Consider the following 22,327-nt stretch of genomic DNA (forward strand, 5'->3'; position numbering starts at 1 on the left):
GTTTGGGACAATCGGTTTACCTGCCTTGGACATTACTAAATTATCTCTATCATCCCCATCTTCTCTCGTCGTATGACTCAATATCCTTTTCTGAATTCATGCAAAATTAATGGTCTTGACCACATAATTATGTATTTAATGGTTTTTAATGGCTAGGCCTTAGTTTTCTCCCGTGTGAAATGAAGATAATAGTAGTCCTTGTTTCATAGGTTATAAGTAATCTTCTGTAAATCTTGACTCTCTGCAGTTGTAGTCCGTATAAAGATGCAAAAGTCTTAATAACACATACACATTCACTGCTGACTTAATCACTACCTTCTGTTTTCTCCCATCATGTACAGTGTTTTATCTGTTTCTTGCTGATTGCCAAATATCATGAACATCTGATAATGTAACGCTAAGATAATGTCAAATAAATATAGTGACAAGTACGATTACAAATCTTGCAACAGATGCAAAGTTTCATGAAAATAAAGTCACATAATTTTAAAACACACATGTAAGCCATTGACAAATAATAGAAGAAGAGAAAGCTAATACAAATATAACAGGTTGGGCTTCTTAAAGATATTGAATGGGATATGGGAATAAATAGATAAGTCCCTCTAATTTTTATTACAAAAGTGACCATATTTATGATCATGTGCTGCAAAAAGTATTAAAAGGACATTATTTTATATCACGACTCATTTTTTTAATGCTCACAGTTAATAATTTAGTTTCCTCTTTGCTTTTTGTAAAATGTAACTTATAGAGGCAATGAGAAAGAGGTTGAAATTCAGCATGAAAATAGGGAATCTCAGGCAGCAGGTGTCATAGGGGAGGCCCGGGACACCAAGAGGCAGCTGAGAGTGACTAGTCTCAGTTCTGCCTCAGGTCAACTCTAGTGATGCTGCTTATCAGCCACATGAGAAAGCAAAGAAGATAAGAAGATGTGATGATAGATAGATAGATAGATAGATAGATAGATAGATAGATAGACAGACAATGGAATATTACCCATCAAAAAGAATGAAATCTTGCCATTTGCAACAACATGGATGGAGCTAGAGTGTATAATGCTATGGGAAATAAGTCAGTCAGAGAAAAGCAAATATCATAGGAGTTCACTCATTTGTGGAATTTAGAAAACAAAACAGAGGAACATAGGGGAAGGGAAGGAAAAATAAAATAAAATGAAAATTGATAGGGAGGCAAATCGTAAGAGATGCTGAACTCTAGGAAACAAACAGGGTTACTGGAAGGGAGGTAAGTGGGATGGAGGAATTGGATGATGGGGTTTAAGGAGGGAATGTGACGTGATGAGCACGGCATGTTATGTGTAAGTGATGAATCAATAAATTCTAGCTCTGAAACTAATTTTAAAAAGCTTAAAAAAAAAAAAAAATAAATAAAAAGCTTAAGAGGGGATCCCTGGGTGGTGCAGCGGTTTAGCGCCTGCCTTTGGCCCAGGGTGCGATCCTGGAGACCCGGGATCGAATCCCACATCGGGCTCCCGGTGCATGGAGCCTGCTTCTCCCTCTGCCTGTGTCTCTGCCTCTCTCTCTCTGTGTGTGTGACTATCATGAATAAATAAAAATAAAAATAAAAAATAAAAAAAAAAGCTTAAGAAAAACAAAACAAAACAAAAAGCAATGGAGAATGACACAAAGACTGCTCATTTGACTGTGTATGTTTGACATATTGTAATTTCTTAAAATTTCAACCTAAGCAACTCCATTAAAATACAAGAAAAAAAAAACCTAGTGATTTCAAAACTCCAGTAGAACTTTAGAAAACATTAATTTCACTTATTTCTATAGCATTTTACAATAAACAAAGATAATTTCATTATTTTTTTCACTTTATTAATAACTCTGAAATAGCTAAAACAGGCATTGCTTTTTACTGGTGAAAAGCAAAAGTTGGCCGAGTCTACTCAGATATCAGAGAGATAACACAGGCTCCCTGACTCTAGGACATAATGGTGAAGATGTTCTATTAGGTCCCTTCTCTTTCCCCAGTAATACTAAATTCTTTACATTTTAGTCCTAATTCTCATTACAGTCTTTTCAAGATAGATTTTGTTGCCTCCAATTTACAGGTAAGAAATCTGAGATTGAAAAAGATTAACAAAACTTGCCCACAGTCACCAGTAAGCATATCTTCCTAACTCCACTGTCTCACCCCTTTGTTTGCTGAAGTTCAGTGTTGAATGTATTTATTAATAATAGAAAAACCACACTCACCAAAAAGAGGCTTTAGAGCATAAAATAATTTTGGAAAGTCTGACTGAGAAAAAATAAATTTTTTAAACCTTCCAGTTTATATCTCAATTATAATTACTGGGACATTTGAGCCATACAATTGAAAAGTGATACATTTATTTCACCTTTGTTCCCTTTTTCTATATACTTTACCCTTCTATATACTTTTCTATATACATATAGAGCAATGAAATAACCAAATACTATGTTGTATCAAAAAAAAAAAGAATCTGCTTTTGGATAAATGTCTAAACTCAATGGGTCAGGTCACTGTGCGTCCATCACCCCGTTTTATCAGTTGAGATGTGAACTATAAAGAGATTCAATGAACTTCCTCAGGTCACAGAATCCAAGCTCCACTTAGAAAATATACCAGCTGTCCATGCACCATTCCTTTTTTTAATGGCCATCTTAAATACAAGCATATGGTCATGCAAATATAAAAGTTTCCTTAATAAAGCAATAAAGAGACTACATCAGCAAAAATTATTGTCAGTAAACTCTATGTTGAAATTACATGTTGTGAGTGACAACAATTTACTTTTACTTATAGCAGCTCCAGTCATGGATTATCTGTGATGGATTTTTCATATGGATGATATGAATTACATAAATGAAATTAAGACTATGAATATGTACATATTTTAGTATATATTAAAGTAAGCAAGGCAAATATTTTCTATTAGCTGAAGTCTAAAACTAAATAACCTATATGGAAATTTTGGAATGGAATCTGTTGGCTTCATAAAGAGATCTTGACATATTATTTCTGTTTAAATTGGAAAAATTAATACTGTCAACTCCTAAGCAAGACAGAAGAAAACAGTTATATTTCACATTACATTCTTGGAGGGATCTTTATAACTTGACTATAATTATTTCAGAATGCAAAATTTAAAAAGGACCCTATAATGTCTCAGTTCATCTTCAGGACAAAAGTCTCTCATTAGAATGTGATGCATTTGTTCGTTAAAATTGTAAAGCTGAATGGCATCCTTCTAGGAAGGGCTGAATTGCCATCTAAACTAAATAGTAACAACCATAAGATAAGTTTTGTGTTCTCTTTTATTTCATATACTCATATTAAGATTAGCAAATGTAGAAAGCAATTTATAAATGCACGCCCCAATCTACAAGTGGCCCCAAGAAAGTTGTTCCCAGCGAAAAGAAGCCATTAGGATTATTCAAAAGCAAATGAATTCTCAATATATTTTCATATTTTGATAACAAACCTCTATTGTGTCACTCTGTTGTCACAGAGATAACACACATCAGAAGAAAATGTCCCATGTTGTCCTTCAAACCCACACGGATCTCAAATCCACTTCTATCTCCTTTTCTCTATCCAGCCCCCATGTCCTTACCCCTCTCCCTTGATCTACTAAAATTATCTGGGGGAGAACCTAGCTGGCTCAGTTAGTAAAGCATGCAACTCTTTATCTTGGCGTTGTGAGTTTGAGCCCCACATTGGGTATAGAGATGACTTAAAAAGCAAATTTTAAAAATAAATAAATAAAACTCTCTGATCTGTCATTTTAATAACCTCTTTGCATATGTTCTTGACCGTTCCCTGGCTGGTTTCATTCCATATTTAGCAGAAGTAGAGGGGTTGAAGATTACACAGGTATAAGCTTTGTCAAAAATTATTAAGTTGTACACATAAGAGTTACGTATTTCATTGCATGTAATTTTACCTTAAAAAAATTTAAAAGATTACTGAAGTTCAGTTAATGGGTTGGCTTTTTGCAATGATATGGGTTAGTAATATTAAAGCTTGCTTAAACAAATGAGTAAATATATTAAAAGTAATGGGAGCAGTATTTTAAGAGGAAGTTATAAACATAGAAAGAAGAAACAATGGCATTGAATTGGAAATGGAAACTATCAATATAAGCTCATGATTTTTAATATTTACCTATCTAGTTAAATAAATTTAGAAGTGATTATAGATATAGGCATACGTGTGTGTTTACATGTACATGTAATATACTACATATGTTCACTGAGATTATCTAAAAGTTATGACAGCATTGAGCACACCTAATACTTAGATCTTGATTTCTATTTATCATTTTGCATTAAAAGGAACCTAGACTTCTTACATACAAATGGCCAACAGACACATGAAAAAACATTCAACATCATTCAGCATCAGGGAAGCACAAATCAAAACCACAGTGAGATCCCACCTCACTCCAGTCAGGATGGTGAAAATTAACAAGTCAGGAAACAAAAAATGTTGGAGAGGATGTGGAGAAAGAGGAGCCCTCTTGCACTGTTGGTGGGAATGTGAACTGGTGCAGCCACTCTGGAAAACCGTGTGGAGGGTCCTCAAGAAGTTAAAAATAGAGCTACCCTGTGACCCAGCAATTGCACTAGTAGGTATTTACCCCAAAGATTCAGATGTAGTGAAACGGTGGGGTACCTGCACCCCAATGTTCACAGCAGCAATGTCCACGATAGCGACACTATTGAAAGAGCCCAGATGTCCATTGACAGATGATGGATAAAGAAGGTGAGGTCTATATACACAAAGGAATATTACTCAGCCATCAGAAGAGACGAATACTTACCAGTCACATTGACATGGATGAACTGGAGGGTATTATGCTAAGCAAAGTAAGTTAATCAGAGAACCAGTTATCACATGGTTTCACTCATATGTGGAATATAGGAAACAGCAAAGAGGATATAGGAAACAGCAAAGAGGATCATAGGGGAAGGGAGAGAAAACTGAACAGGAAGAAATCAGAGAGGGAGACAAACCAGGAGAGACCCTTTAACTCCAGGAAACAAACTGAGGGTTGTTGGGGGGAGGGGAAGAAGGGCTGGGGGATGGGCATTAAAGAGGGCATGTGATATGAGCACCGGGTGTTGTATGCAACTGGCGAATCACTGACCTCCACACCTGAAACTAATAATGTACTATATGTTGGTTGATTGAATTCAAAAAAAGGAACCTAGACTTCTCAAAGAAAAAAAAAAGAATGATTCCAGGGCTGTGACAGAGACAAATAGAGTATTATTGGGAAAATCGATAAATTTGAATATAGGCTGTAGATTTGATAACAGTTTATCAATATGTTTTCCTGATTTTGATAATAGTACTGTAGTTAAGTTAGAGAATGTCCTTGTTTTTATTTTTTTAAAAGATTTATTTATTTTGAGAGAGAGAGAGGGCATGTGCATGCACGAGAGTGCAGGGTGGGGGGTGGGCAGAGGGAGAGATTCTTTTAAGCAGACACCTCCCCCCCCCCCCAAGTGTGAAGTGAGATGCAGGGCTTGATCCACAGCCCAGGAGATCACGAATTGAGTAGAAACCAAGAGTCGGTGCTCAACCAACTGAGCCACCCAGGCTCCCTTCCCTCTTTTTTAATAAATATTTATTTATTTATTTTCGTGGGGGGAGAAAGAGAGAATGCCTTTGTTTTTAGAAAATATTCATGGAATTATTCAGTGGTAAAGGGTCACAACTGTCTCCATTTCACTGTCAGATGATTCAGGATAAAAAAAAAAAGTCATCTATCTATCTACCCAGAGAATGCAAATGACAAAAACAATTGGGAGAAAATGTAAACATTCAGTTAATGTAAATAAAGTATTCCTTATACTTTTCACTTTGCTTTAAGTTTGAAATTGTATCGAAACAAAAGGCTAAAGAATATATTCAATGGCTTCCTGAGTCTGCACAAGACCCAGTTTCAAAGATGGACAAAACATGTCCCCGTTGTCTTGTGTGCCCTCCCTACCTCTCTGAGGCCATCTTTTCCATCACTTTCTCCTTCAGGGCTTTCTCCTCAGATGTCCTGTTACATCCATGCTTCAAGATTTCCTTGTTACATCCCCATCTCCTTCAACCGTGCAAAATCTCACCCCCTCAATGGACTGTTGTATTTTCCATTACATCCTACCCATTTCCCACCCAACCTCCATTCTCTCCAAGTCCTGCTTTACTTCTTCTCTTCCATGGCACGTGTCCCTTCCTAACATCCTTATGCCTCATATGTCTTGCTTCTGTCTTGCCTCCACTCTCTAGAATGTGAGTGCCACAGACAGGAGTTTTGTCTGCCACCTTTCCCGATCTATCCTGAAACCTGAGACAGACAGTCCAAGGCACTCTGTGAATATTTGTTGAATGGAAGAATGATTGCTGCCAAATTGCCAGATTACCTTTGGGGAACATATACTCTTTTTGAATATTAATCTCGAAGGATGTGTTTTCTTTGTAGTTCTTGGCTCACTGTAGTTAAATGTCTGTTAGGTATTAATAGGGGTGGTTCATGTTAAAGCAATGTAGTTTCACCTGGTTTTGAAGTGTGTGTGTGTGTATATATATACAGAACTGACCAGATAAAACCCCCATATATATATGGGGTATATACAACTTAACGGGAATAATTTAAGGAGTTTAGAGATAGTGCTTAGGAAGGTCATCTGAGTCTCAGAAGGAGAAGGTAAGTTGCTCTGGGCCCCTCTTTTCATCATCTACCTCTCAGCTTTGAAGGTCTGGAAATGAAGGACTGGCTCACACTAATCGCTCCTCGTGAGATACTGGTGAGAAGGCCAATTTAAAGAATTATACTGAGAAACACAGTTGCCACAGGTCTCGGATGTTTCAGTCTTCTGCTCAGCTCATTTCCTCTGAGAACTTGCCATGGAGTCCAATAGATGAGTGCACAGTTACTTCTCTTCGTGGAATCAGAACGAAAGGAATGGGTTAGTCAACTTACGCCAGCCCAGTGCGGACGGTTTTCTGTCTAAGGAGGGAGTGTCTAAGCATACAGTATTGGGAAGTCCTCTCCTCGGCTCAGGGCGTTTTCTCACTTCATGATGTTGAAATGGAAATTATTAAAATTGGGTTTGGAGCCTTCCCCCTTTTGAGGTTTCACATTAGTAATCAGTTCACTCATTTCTTCCTTCAGTTGCTCTGGTACATGTGTAGGCCGCAGGCAAGCCCTGTGGCTCCTGGTTTCCAAAGGAAGCCACGTTATTCTTTGAAGAGGACTTCTCGGGTGGCTGATCTTAGTCACCACATGCTGAGTTTATTAGTTCAGCTTTCAGAGCTGGTGTGGGGTGCTTCCTGCACGTGACTCATGCCTCTTACTGTCCTCCACGCGATGACAAAGAACAGTCTACTAAACGCTGCTTACTGCTTAATCAAATAAAAAATGCCTGGAACAAAGTTAACCTTCATGAAGTTCTAAAATCTCATGAGATGTCTGGTTCTGGACCACAGCGGAGTAGAAGTACTTCTCCCCAGTCCTTCCCCTGAGTGCGGGTAACAGTCCTGGACACGATACAGAAAACACGCAGGAAAGCCGACTGGGAGGTGAAGAGGGGGCGGCTGACCCCTGCGGCCCTGGGAGCCCAAGAGGCCGTGATGCTCCCTGGGTTTCCCCTCTGACTCCAGCCCATGGACTGGGTGCTGGAGAGGCCACATCTGGAAAGGCCACGGGAACTGACCGGATAAAACCTCCCAAATACAGTTCTTTCTAGCAAAGGGCAAGAAAAGGGACAAGTTAGCAAGATGAAAAGTTCTTAGATAATAACTGCCCTGGTGCAGAAGCACAGCAGGGGGACAGATGCGGCTCAGGTCCCATCGCCCTCAGCTGCTGCCCCTGCCAGGCTGTCCCAGGGGGCAGAGGCCACAGCGGGGGTGGGACTCTCAGCCTCACTCACCAGTGGCGAGCCTCTCCTGCCAGCGTGGGTGGAAGTCACCGGGAACCTGGGCTTCTGTCCCCACCTGGCAGTCGTGAGGCACCGTCCCATCCCCACCAAGGTGATGCAAGAGGCCAGCTGGGGAGCTGTCGCTACGCATCAGCAGGAAGGCAGTTCCTTCTTGCAGCGTCTGTGGAAAGTCCAATATTTTTCTGATGCGGATCTCAGCATACGTAGAGGTAGGATTTAGGACAATTCTATTAAAAGTGAAAAAAAGTCAAGGAACTGAAAGGGAGGCAAGATACCCACATTTGATGCTGGAAGACGGAAGAGTCTGACTTGGCATTTTGAAACTAGTAAATAAAAGGAAAAGAAAGAAAAGAGAAAGTTTTCTACATTTTATTCGGACACTAGTAGACCTTCGAGCTGACGGAAGAATCCTGTATCTTGACTGCAGTGCTGGTTACCAGAATTTGCACAAGTGACAAAGTGACACAGAACTATATGCAACATTGTCCTGCTGCAAATTTCCTGCCTTTGACATTGTACTATACTGAATGCAAGATGTCACCACTGGGAGAGAGTAGATGAGGGTCCCCAAGGACTCTACACGACAGCCACTTGTTATAAATCTGTATTTCAAAATAAACAGTAAATAATAAACTTTTTAAAAGACCTTTATAGGTCATATTCAGAAGCTTCTCCTAACCATGCAAAAGCATAAAAAGCGTACAATAAAGAATCGCTATAAAATTTTAGAGCAGATTTCCCCAGTAATTAGCGGTCGTAGGGGTTGGTAGTCATTTATGACCTATTTGATTCAGGAAATGCAATTTTGTTTCGATGTTAACGTTATCATCAGTCTTTGCTTTTTCTTTTTAAATTCGAATATAGTTGACACACAACGTTAGATTAGTTTCAAGAGTACAATTTAGTGATTTGACAAGTTACACAGTGCGCTATGTTCACCACAAGTGGAGCTGCCGTCTGTCCCGTTACATTGCTAATACAATATCACTCAATTTCTTCTTTTTATGTAGTTAGTAATAACACTGTGTAAAAGCTCACGAGTCATCTTGCTGGATTATTAATGTGACTGACAAGTTTCTAGCATTCCCTAAAGAAAAGATCCTTTATTACCTTTAGCTATCATGGCATAGTAGTGGGTACCTTGGAAGGGTGCAAGCATAAAAATGCAAAAGTTTGTTTGTTTCCTCTCTCAAGAAAGTGAAAAAAAAAAAAATAGCATAGGAGTTTCAGGATTTCTTAGTGGCACAGGTGGATAGTGTCATCCAACTGTGATAGCCAGAGACATCCAGGCCTAAGTACCTGTCTGTGTCGGATTTTTTAATCTACAGTGAAAATCCTTCCTGCTCTTCCAGCCCATAGTCAACATTTTCAGAGTTTCTTCACAGCCCAGATCACGTTTCTGGGAACTGATGCTGTCATCTTCATACAGTCCTGTTTGAAGAGATCTTCTCCACTGGTCACGATGATTGGCACAGGATTTCCTTTCCTATGCTAATTTGGAATTGGGACCCATAGACTCGAACTGAATAGACTTAAGGTACAATGTTGTCAATTTTCTATAGTCATCACTTCTTCTGACTCACGAAATATTCCAAGCACACAAAAACACCCAATGAGTCCCCGCCTTAAATGAACAGATGTTAATGCACTACCATATTTATTTCAAATTTCTTTTTCTGAAAAAAATATGGTATAATATATGCCAATCACCAAGATAAAGCAATTACCAAATTTTTGTCACATTCATTCAATTTTTGATTTACATTTTAATTGTGAAAAGACACATAATATTTACCATCTTAATCATTTCTTAAAAGATTTTATTTTAAAGTAATCTCTATACACAACATGGGGGTTGAACTCATAATCCCAGGATCAAGAGTCTCACATTCCACCGACCAAGCCAGCCAGGCACCCCCCATCTTAACCATTTTAGGTGTGCAGTTCAGTAGTGCTAAGTGAATTACACATCCCATAGCACATGGAACGGGTCTCTAGAACTTTTTCATCTTGCAAAAATGAAACTCTATGCTCTTCGAACAATTTCTCATTCCTCTATTTCCTCTATATCCTCAGCTCCTGGTAACCACAACTCAATTTTCTATTATTATGAATTTGACTTTTATAGATACCTCAGAAAAGTAGAACCATACGGTAATCGTCTTTTAATGACTGGCTTATTTCACTTAGCATAATGTCTTCAAGGTTCCTCCATGTTGTAGTATGTGGCAGGATTTCCATCTTTTTTCACACTAATATTACCATATATCTATTTTCCACAATTTATTTATACATTCATTGGTTGATAGACATTTGGATCACTTCCACTTCCTGGCTATTGTGAATACTGCCTTGATGAACATGGGTGTGCAAATATCTCTTCGAGATTCTGCTCTCAGTCCTTTTGTGTATATATATATATATATGCAGAAGTGGGACCACTGAACCATATGATAATTGTATTTTTAATGTTTTGAGGAATCTCTATACTGTTTTTCTGCAATGGCTGCACCGTTTTACATTCCCATCAAAGGTGTACAAGGATTCTAATATCTTCACATTTTCACCAGTGCTAGCTATCTTCTGTGTTTGTGATAGTGGCCATCTTAATGTGTGTGAAGTGATCTTGCTTTGGGATTTCAGGTTTTATTTCTTTAATGATTTCTTTAGGTGAACATTTCTTCATATGATTGTTGGCCATTTGCTTATTTTGGAGAAGTGTCCATTCAAGTTTTTTGCCCATTTTTAAACTGAGCTGTTTTTTGTTGTGGTGGTGGTGGGTGTTGAGTTGTAGGAGTCTTTTATGTGTCCTGAATATAAAACTCCAGATATACAATTTACAAATATTTTCTCCCATCCTAAGGTTGTCTTTCACTCTGTTGACTGTTTTCTTTGATGTGCAGAAGCTTTAAAATCTGATATAGTGTCACTTGCTTATTTTTGCTTCTGTACGTTAGGTGTCATATCAAAAAACCATTGCCAAATTCAGTGTCATGAAGCTTTCCCCCTATGTTTTCTTCTAGTAGTTTTATGGCTTTCTGTCTTACACTTAGGTCTTTAACCCCTTTTGACTTAATTTTTTTTTGATATATGGTCTAATGTAAGGATCCAAATTCATTCCTTTGCATGTGAATACCCAGTTTCCCCAATTTCATTTGTTGGAGAGACTGTTCTTTTCCCCATTGTGTAGTCTTGGCACCTTTGTTGCAGACCATTTGACCATACGTAAAGGGTTTATTTCTGGACTCTGTTCTATGCTGTTAGTTTATATATCTATTTTTATTCTAGTACTACATTGTTTTAATTAATGTAGCTTTGTATAACTTGACCTGTTTTTTTAAATGCAATTTCTGTTTTTCCTTCTTTATGTATTTTACAGCGAATATCAGGCAGCATAATTTTACTCCTATGTGATTCAATATAAATCTCTAAAAATTATGGTCATTTTCCTTTGCAAAAGTATTATTATCACATATAAAATTGGCAATGTTTCCTTGCTATCATCTCATACCAAGCCCAAAATCAAATTATGAATGGTCTGGAGAATGTGTCCATTGATTTGTTTGAATCAAGATCAAAACAAGGCCCCCACTTTCATTTGATTACATCTTATAAGTCTCTTGATTCAAAGAAGTTCTACCCTTCCTGTTTTTCCCCCTCAGACATTGACTTGTAGAAACTGAATTATTGTCTATAGAATGCCTTAAATTCTAGGTTTCTCTGTATACTTCCTTGTTCTGTCATTTAGCTTGTACAGGAAGAAATAGAAAACCTGAACAGGCCAATAACCAGGGAGGAAATTGAAGCAGTCATCAAAAACCTCCCAAGATACAAGAGTCCACGGCCAGATGGCTTCCCAGGGGAATTCTATCAAACGTTTAAAGAAGAAATCATACCTACTCTACTAAAGCTGTTTGGAAAGATAGAAAGAGATGGAGTACTTCCAAATTCATTCTATGAGGCCAGCATCACCTTAATTCCGAAACCAGACAAAGACCCCACCAAAAAGGAGAATTACAGACCAATATCCCTGATGAACATGGATGCAAAAATTCTCAACAAGATACTAGCCAATAGGATCCAACAGTACATTAAGAAAATTATTCACCATAACCAAGTAGGATTTATCCCCGGGACACAAGGCTGGTTCAACACTCGTAAAACAATCAATGTGATTCATCATATCAACAAGAGAAAAACCAAGAACCATATGATCCTCTCATTAGATGCAGAGAAAGCATTTGACAAAATACAGCATCCATTCCTGGTCAAAGCTCTTCAGAGTATAGGGATAGAGGGAACTTTCCTCGACATCTTAAAAGCCATCTACGAAAAGCCCACAGCAAATATCATTCTCAATGGGGAAGCACTGGGAGCCTTTCCCTAAGATCAGGAACAAGACAGGGATGTCCACTCTCACCACTGCTGTTCAACATAGTACTGGAAGTCCTCGCCTCAGCAATCAGACAACAAAAAGAGATTATAGGCATTCAAATTGGCAAAGAAGAATCAAACTCTCCCTCTTTGCCGATGACATGATACTGTACATAGAAAACCCAAAAGCCTCCACCCCAAGATTGCTAGAATTCATACAGCAATTTGGTAGCATGGCAGGATACAAAATCAATGCCCAGAAATCAATGGCATTTCTATACACTAACAATGAGACTGAAGAAAGAGAAATTAAGGAGTCAATCCCATTTACAATTGCACCCAAAAGCATAAGATACCTAGGAATAAACCTAACCAAAGAGGTAAAGGATCTATACCCTAAAAACTATAGAACACTTCTGAAAGAAATTGAGGAAGACACAAAGAGATGGAAAAATATTCCATGCTCATGGATTGGCAGAATTAATATTGTGAAAATGTCAATGTTACCCAGGGCAATTTATATGTTTAAAGCTTGTAAATGGAAGTAAACTGGTGGCTTAATTGTATGCTCGCTTAACTATAAATTGAAATTAGCTCAGACTTTTGACGGTTTTCATACCTGCGGGCAGTTTTCTTAATTCACTTGCAAACTGGAGACTCTGGGGACTTTTCCTAGTTTCCCTGGTCATTTTCAAACAAGTCTTCCCATGTTTCCACCCAGAATATGTAGGGTCTTTATTTCTTACAAGTGGTATTTTTTGGAAAATTTTAAAAACCTGGTTTGTGGAGTAGGTAGGTTGTCCCCATGCATTTCTCTCTATTCCTGCCACCCAGCTTCGATCATGTTCTTATTCTGCTGCTATAGGTGATTTATCATTTGTGTTCATAATGTGAAGTTTATGAAAGTATCTTTCCTTCTAGTTTTATTTAGATGTTGTCAATGGATTTTTCATTTGCTATCCTAATTTGTTTATTTTTCAGGAGGAATTTTTTGGAGATTAAAAATCGACCTTGCTGCCAAGATCACATCACTGGAGTTTCCTCAGCTTTCTTTCTGTTAAGGAGACAAAAATATCACAGAAAAACTGTACCTCCTAACCCACTTCTTTTCACTTTCCCTCTATGCCCACTCCCAAAGATAACCCTCACCAGAAGTTGGTATGTCCTGTTCCCATGCATGTTTTTGTACTTTTACTACATATATATCCATTTATTAAATTTGTATCCTATTGTTTTATAAGTTTAAAATATTTACATACATGTTTTCATATTATATGTATGATCTGCTGCTTGGTTTTCTTCACTCAAAATTACATTTAAGTTTTATCCATATTGAAACATAAAACTCTAGATCATTAATTTTAACAGCTATAGAGTATTCCATAGTTTGAAGAGGGCATGATTTCCTTTGACTAGAGAAAATTATTTTATTTCACTATAATAAGCAGCACTGTAAAAAAAAAGAAAAAAAGGAAGAAAAGAATAAAAATCCCTAGAGTATATGTTAGCTTGTGCACATCAGCATGAGTTTCTCTAAAATAAATATGCAGGAGTGGATGTGCTAGGTCAAAGGGCATATGCATCTTTTTATATTCACATGTATAAGAGTTTCCTCCATGTATATCTATACTGGCATTTGTGATGTTTTAGTTTTTTACATCCTTGTAGGTGTGAAATGGTATCTCATTATTAATTTATCTTACATTTTCCTGATTGAAATGTGAGGTTGAGAATCCTTATTGATGATTTGGCTTTCTCCTGTGTCTGGCCTGTTTATAAAATTGACAATGTCTCCTGGGTTATATGTCAATTTATTAATGATTTGTGAGGGTCTTAAAAATATCTGGTTAAAAATCCTCTTCTGGTGTTTATTAGATAGGTTCTTTTAACATCTTCTGTTCTTTCTATTTCTACCTCTACTTCTACCGGTCTCAATCTCAGCAATCATCTTTTCTCTTCCTACAGCACAGACTTGGTCCATGAAAACATCTTAGAAACAGGCAGCATACCAATCTTTTCATTTTCCCAAATCTTTCTCAAACCTATGACCACCATTTAGATTTCTTCCTGGAACATCCTTTCTTTCTGAAACATTGACATTCATATAACAGATATTAAGAGTAGAAGAGTTCTGCCTTTATGGACAAATTGTCAGTTATAATCATAATCTGTAAATTAAAGTTCAACTGGTGTTTTTCCTTTTTCTAGCATAGTCTCTTACCCTTTTCCTTATTTGAGACCTTTCCTATTCCCTGTCTTTATCAGGATTTTGCAAGTCATTATTCAAATGTTAGGTATGCAGTGAATGTGGATATGGATGATAGGAAAAAGAAAAATAAATTCAAATTCTTTGATAAACATAAACCATACATTGATATGAGAATTTGATGTTATGGTAAAATAAAAGTTGAGATGATAATGTCAATACGTTTAAAGGAGTAGATATCAAAATGAGTTTGGAAATAAAGGAAAATTTCTAGAACATACCAGGTTATTATCACACTGTCACCATACACAAAACTGGTGTTAGTGAATAAATTCCTCTAGAAGATTATATGAGTTTGTGAGTCTAAAGTAATGTTATTTTGAATTTTGAAATCTAGTTAATGTAACTTCTTAAAGTGAAATACATAAACTAAAGTTTTCTTCTTTATGTTTTACTCTTCTGTCTTCCTCTTTGGCTTCTCTCTTAGCATACACTAGAGAAACAAAGGCACATGTAAATGTTTAGAGTTACTAATTGGGATTCCAATTTAAATTTTCCATTATTTTTAATTTCATTTTTAAACATAGGCATCCGTTTGGTTTCATGAGAAAAGCCCTCAGTTTGGTTTCTTCTTACTAAATTTCTTGAAATAGAAGTAATATTTTAACCTTTGATAATAATAGGCCAAAGAGAATGATAACATCCAAGTGTATGTAGGCATTTCATTATGTAGAATAATTGTTTTTAATGGAAAAATGGATTAGACAAAGAATAGTAGGGGTTTAAATTACAATAATTATAACTGTGGGAGAAATAGCTGGCCTGGGATAACATATCTAGTCCAAGTTTGTATACAATATAATTCTTAAAATCTAAAATAGAATTATAAACTAAAAATAATATTTAGGTTCTAACTGATGAGTCAGATGTGGAGTCAAAAATAGTAGCATGTAATGTTGAAACTGTTCAAAAATAGAAGCGATTTCATTTAAAAAATGACAAACATTCTTCAGAGCTCCAGGCCTCCCAGTTATTTTAATAAAACAAATTATCTTGGAGGAAGGCTCATAAACTCTCCACTGTTCATTAGTTTACACCTGCACCTCAGGGGGGTTGCTTGGGAAACTGACTCTTAATTTAGCTTGAAAAGTCAGTGCTCTTAGATTAGGGTTTTGTGCAATGCACAATACAAAAGGTTAATAATTTTATTTGAAAAAACTCATTACTATCACTTTGCACTTTAAGTCTATGTCACACTCAAAAGAAATTAATTATCTTGATGGTTTTGTACCTCATCTGCCTGAAAAGTTTTGTTTGTTTTAAATATAAATGTAATATTTATATTAACTTTAGGCTGTACCTTGTACAAGTTCTCACTCTGATTTACTGAAAAATTGAGACCATTCTCAAAAATGTCCAATATAAGAAAGGACAGGTAAGCTTCTTGTCTCATAACTTTTTCCAAAGGTTTTATTTCCAAGTAAATTTGATCTATTCTTATTTTCCATTAATTTAGCAGCCAGAGCTTAATGTGATTTATTTATCTAGCTAGTCCATAAATCTTTATGTTAAGTCTTTGTATATGCTAGGCAATGATTTACCATGACTCAAGTTTGTATTCTTTCTTCATTAAATTAAAAAAAAATAGAACTTCTTTTTTTATCCCAGAATATTCCTCTGTAATAATTCCAGTAATTTATCTTTTAAGCAAGCTTGGATTCAAGAGATGATTGCAATTCATCACAAATGTCATTTTTGTCTCTCACATGACCATACTACTTAGAACTATGAAAGGTGGCTGCTTTATATTTGTGGTGCTTCACACACATCGATTATCCTGTGAAAATCCTACGGACTCTCAATGGAAAAGAATAGTTCCTCCTCCAAGGTTCCTGAATGAGAACAATCTGTGACATTGCAGTAGACTCTAGGACATACAGCAATGCCAAGGACAAATGCTAGTGCTCGCCAACAGGTGGGAGGCTGCAGACTGGCATAGGCCCAGGTTCTGGAAGGGCCTGGGAGATAGAAGATTTTGAAAAGAAAATAAGATGATCCCTGTTTCTTCCCAGTTCAGCCAAGACTGCCTAATAGGTCAGCGAACAGAAAAGAAATTGAAATAAATACTATTTACTTAATTCCTCCTGTATGCTAGTGTTAGCATGGATCTCAACTGCCAGGTTTTGGTGTTTATCATCCATGTGGACCGGAACAAGAAGGTAACATCTCTATGCTGCAGTTTTCTTATCTATAAAGTAAAAACAACATGTTTTTCAGAGTTTACATAAATAATTCAGTACATTTTTTCCTAGGATTAGCCTGGCACAAAAAAAAAAAGTATCTCTTATATATTGGCTATTATTGCTGTACTATGGTTGTGCTGGTTAATAATGTAAGGAGTGGCACACTGATATGACATGTCATAGAGAATTTCAGCAAAGATTCTGCTGGCTGAGCTTTTCTGATCTTTTTGGAATCAAACCTTGATCACAATTATGTGCAAGGTCCTAATAGCTCAAGTGTCTCTGGAAAAACATCAGATAGGTTTCAGTTTTTCCCCTGCAGTATGGATCCTCCTATTAAGCCTAATCGATTATGACTCATTAGGAACCAGAGGTTTTTATTTTTTATTTTTTTATTTTTTAAAGATTTTATTTATTTGTTCAGAGAGACACACAGAGAGAAAGAGGCAGAGACACAGGCAGAGGGAGAAGCAGGCTCCAAGCAGGGAGCCTGATGCGTCAGTGGCCAGGTAATCCCAGGTAACTCATTTGCTTACCATTCAGGATTCATTATTCAAGTTTCAGCTCATTCTTCCTCTTCCCCTTTCTTTTCTTCTCCTTTTTTTTTTCTTTTTCTCTATTATTACTATTTTTTTATTTTTTATTTTTTTACCTTTGGAGATTTTCCTTACTGTCATCTTAGGAACACATTTAAAAGATATGTTTGCAATACTTCTGCTACAATCTAGTTGCACAGCAGCGGAAGGGCTGCTCAGTGTTTCTAGTCCATCATACAGATTCCATTTTTTTTTTGAAAACCTAATCATACTTGTATTTGTGTTTCTTTTGTTTGTAACACTGTGCTAAAATTGACCACAAGGAGGCCTAGTGTTTTCCAGGTTATAGATTTTTCTACTTTTTTTCCCACAATAGGACAAATTCATGGGGGAAATTAAGTGTGTGGGCCTATACCATGCCCTCCAAAAAACTAGTTTTAATTCTCTCTATTCTTTACCTTGAATATGTTTACCACTGTTTTCCTCTCCAAACATCAACATAGCAGTGAGTGGATTCAACTTTAATCCTGTTGCATTACACTTTTGCCTGGATACTTTACATATTTTATCTGAAGTTAAAATAGAGCATGGCTGAGTAAAGGTGTGTATGTGTGTGTGGTAAACTGTAATCTTAACATTTTTAGTATTTTTCAGTCTAATAGGAGAGAGGGTCAAGCACAAGTAATAAAAGAGTTTTATCAGAGAACAGACAACGTGTGTCCTCAGAGAAGGAAGGGTTACAAATCTCAGGCTTGGTCAGAAATGAAATTTTACAGCATAAACATTCCCGTTTCATGCTAAGAACTACATGTGGAGTTAAAATACATTATTATTATTATAGGTAGATTCCAATCTTTGGAATGGAGGGGGCTGCTGGCAAGGGTTTTGTTATTGGATGTACCAGGTGACTGCTCTAGAATACTCCAGCAGTTACGTGCTGGGAGGAGGAAGCAGGTGTTATCAGATGACTGCTCAGGAATGTGACCTAAAGGGACACTAATTGGAACACAGACTGGTCATACCACTCTCTTTGCTGGGTTGTTTTAAATAGTTGTCTGTATCTCTCGATGTCTGTGATCTCTACCTAGGTCACCTTCAGCAACTTCTCTTCCTGTAAACAGGGAAAAGAGTGCTGGGAAATAAGCAAGTGACAGAAAACAAGTGGGAGTCACAGTCACTCTGGCCCTACTAAACAGCGTGACACTACTTGCTAGGCTTGGAGTTGAGTCTTAGTAATCCTTAGATATTTGTGGCTGCTTTGTTTAGAAACTGAACCTCAGAGTAATGACTACTAGTGCGTTTGGATGGTGTAGACAAAAGAATTCAGGATGTGAAGGGATCAGATCTCAGCTTCATTACTTGGTCACTTTGTAGCCTTGCTGTTATAACCTATTTAGGCATTATTACCCCAATTTGTGAAATGGTGATTACAATGACACAATAGACTAGTGTGATGAGGTAAGAAAACATAAGGTGCAAATAGTGGGTGCTCAGTATTTACTGGTTCCTTTTTCATCATGTTGTAGGCTAATGATCCCCAACTCACTCACCTACAGACACTGGGTTGGACTTTAGAAGATATTCACAGGGGATCCCTGGGTGGCGCAGCGGTTTAGCGCCTGCCTTTGGCCCAGGGAGCAATCCTAGAGACCCGGGATCGAATCCCATGTTGGGCTCCCAGTGCATGGAGCCTGCTTCTCCCTCTGCCTATGTCTCTGCCTCTCTCACTCTCTCTGTGTGACTATCATAAATAAATAAAAATTAAAAAAAAAGAAGATATTCACATATTCACAGTGGGGATCCAGTCACTCCATCCACACTAACCATTCTCATTATTGCTCAAATACAGCAGACATTCTCTTGCCTTAAGGTGATGAATCTGGCTGTTCCCTCTCCATGAATGCTCTCCCAGTTTATGCACAAGCTGACTCTTTCACGTCCTTCAGTTCTTTGATCAAATGTCTCCTTCTCATTGTGGCTTATTTAATGATCTCATCTACAATTGCAACCTTTTTAAAATACAATTATCATCTTCTAGCACTCTATAAAATAATTTACTTTTCATTATGTTTACTGTGCACACTCTGCCTTTCCCTACCAGAATGTACACTCATAAAGGCTAAAATCCTCATTTAACCAATATATCCCGAGTACCTATTTCCTGGTATACTTAAGGCACAATAAATTTTTTCGGTGAATGCACACAGGCATTCCAGACTAAATCAGAGTAAAGAGCTTACTCACTTCCATATCCCCAGAGCCTAAAGTATAGAAAGTGTGAAACGTATAATGGAATGGAAGAAAATAATTGGTGCAATCCAAGTTCCCAAGAGGGCTAGGAATCACCCAAGCTCAGGCAAAACCCATTTTCATTATTCCTTTCTTTCTGAAACTGACAACCTAACATGCTGTTTTAAGATTCTTTTTATGTTTGAATGATACTATGCATCCAGAAGGTCAAGAAAATGTGGAGAATATTTACAATAGCCCAAGAACTTTGTGTAATCATTTGTGCTCATGCTGGGTTATTTAAAATTTGAATGCTGATATCTAACTTAACGCTCAAATAATGTTCATCATTTTTATAATAAAAGAGCAATATGATGAAATTTAGACACATCTCATCAGTGCATGAGTCCTGTATTTCTACCCGTGTCATTTTGAGCTTGGCTAAACAGGATCTTGTCATCTGTTCTTAAGGAATAACCTTATCCCCCTCACTCAAGTGAAGAGACAAACTGATTAAATCTCTTCTGAGGATCTATCTTTTTTTATCAGAATTTTCTGCTCTACAAAGTGTTAAGAAGGCATTATGTAATACAACCTTAAGAAAGTACAGCACCAACTTAACACTCAATAGATGACATCATGCTCGGAGAATTTCTATAGAGCCCAATGCAAATCCAAAATGAAGAATAATTTATAGTTGAGTTATTCGGAGGAATGCAAACCATAAGACAGGTGATAAGGAGGAAATGCATGTTATAAGTACAAGCAAAGAAAGTTTATAGAAATCATAGTTAATTTATTTTTTTTTCTCATGGTTAGTTTCTGTCAAGAGAGCTGGAAGAGATCTGACCTTTATCTCTCTCTACTTTTAGCAATTAAAATGATAGTCTGTCCCCTGAGATCTCTCTCTAATGGATAGTTTAGAACATTAATCTGATTTTACACAAGTGCCGCACTCAGTTAACTATGCCTACCATGTCATATATGCCTGAACAAGCAGGCATCGTGCAAAGCTTTACGTGATGCTACCATCTAGTCTAGCCTCATAACTATGCATTTATCAATTAACTGTGCTTTGTCTTTTCTCCAGATATTAACACAGTTGAGGATTTCACAGGCTTCCTGTGAAGGAAGAATGCCCTAGAGAAGCACTGAAACCACTTCTATTCTACATTATGACTAACTTATTTGAACACATAGGGTAAAAGAAATATGCAATAACTCTCTGATACAATGTTAGGACAAAGAATTAAATCAAGCATTTATGCCATTAAAAATATGTTTTAATGTGTGCAACAGTTAAGAGCTCAAAACGCAAGTGTCTCACTTTAGAGTTAGGACTCCCAGGTGGCAAATAAAACCACCAACATATTCATGATTCATTATAATCTCTTTACAGAAGACTGCAACTGGGGACACAAATAAGGAATGAGAATGCTGACCCATAATTCATCATTAAATTATTCAGCTGAAAATATTACATAAAAGCATCCAGAAGTCAAGAGGGATAAATCAAAATATAAGACCATAAACCCAGTATTATTAAAGCATGGATGAATAAAGATGGGTGGTCCTATGGAGAGGTTCTATACCAGACACAAGAGATGAAAAGCTATCTGCTTTCAAGACTCTGATGACATAGTATCACAGAATGAGAAATGTATTAAATGGTTAGTGCTAAAAGTAAATTTGGAGGACAAGTTGATATAGAGAATATACCAGAAAAACAGAATATACTATCTTTACCATTCAGTTATATCTATCTTATTAAGTTCATCTGATGATTTGGGCATCAGGCAGTATGATACCAAATAATTGAACTGGCCAGGCATTTCACTTGGTGTCCAGAACTTATAGATGGTATTTAACCTCTTTGGCCATTGTCTTTGTTTGGTATTACATTAATTATGATGCCCTTTTTACCTCAATTGGCAAATTATTGTTTCTAGACATTTCATCTTCTGCCTAGACACGGGCCATTTGTTTATACAGGCTGTAGAATGGAATCCCAAGGTCTGTTCCTGTTCAGCTACCCTAATTTCCACCTTCCAATTAACCACAGGGAGGTAAATATACAGCACCCAGAAGGGAGCCCTCCAAGGGCCCATCATGAAGTGATTTTACACATTGACTATTGGCACAGCAATTAAATTCAAATCAATGGAGAGCAATAAAAAATATGGATCCAGATTACTGGTCAACTATTCAGAGGCATGGTTTGGCTACACAGTGAAAATGCAGAGGCCATAAGGCCATAGTAGAGATTGCTGCAGCCAATTTAGTCAACAACTCACAGTTAGTTATATCAAAGCATCATCTAGTGGTCAATTCTTGCCCAGGATCATAGCGGTCATTAATGGCTGACCCAGAACAAGAACCAAGAATTCCTCACATAAGTACCGAGCTCTCTCCAACCAGTCTTTAACCATGAGGATAATGTATCTCTGAAAGAAATTTGTACATATTTTTCTGAGTTCTATGACATTTAAATAACTCCTCATAATTTAAAATGAATCCTCATTGAAGTTTCAAGGCTCTTCGTTCATTTTGAAATAGCAAGTTATTTACAAATCTTAAAAGTACTGAATGAAGATAACTTTCTTTTGTTTGTTTACTTAAGCCAAGGCAGGACAAGTAGCCCCAAACCTTAAGCTATTCATGCTGAGGAACTGGAGCGTATAAATCAAGGACACAGGAAATAGCAAATATCCACAACTTCAGTAGCAAATTTTATATGCTGGAGGGGTTGAACAGTTCAAAAGTAATACAAGGCAAGAAAGAGAACAAAGAAGACAGAAATCTGAG

General features: G+C 37.0%; 1 protein-coding gene across 1 annotated transcript in view; it reads left to right on the forward strand.

Moving 5' to 3' along the window:
- The window catches only part of PTGER3 (prostaglandin E receptor 3), a 185,555-nt gene extending 171,383 nt beyond the window's left edge, over positions 1-14,172 (forward strand). Inside the window, exon 3 of the mRNA XM_041750834.1 lies at positions 13,290-14,172. Coding sequence (XP_041606768.1) covers positions 13,290-13,310 — 21 coding nt within the window. The 3' untranslated portion in view covers positions 13,311-14,172. The remainder of the gene's footprint in view (positions 1-13,289) is intronic.
- Positions 14,173-22,327: the final 8,155 nt, after the last annotated feature.

Source organism: Vulpes lagopus, chromosome 3, assembly GCF_018345385.1.
Source record: "Vulpes lagopus strain Blue_001 chromosome 3, ASM1834538v1, whole genome shotgun sequence".
Lineage (NCBI taxonomy): Eukaryota > Metazoa > Chordata > Mammalia > Carnivora > Canidae > Vulpes > Vulpes lagopus.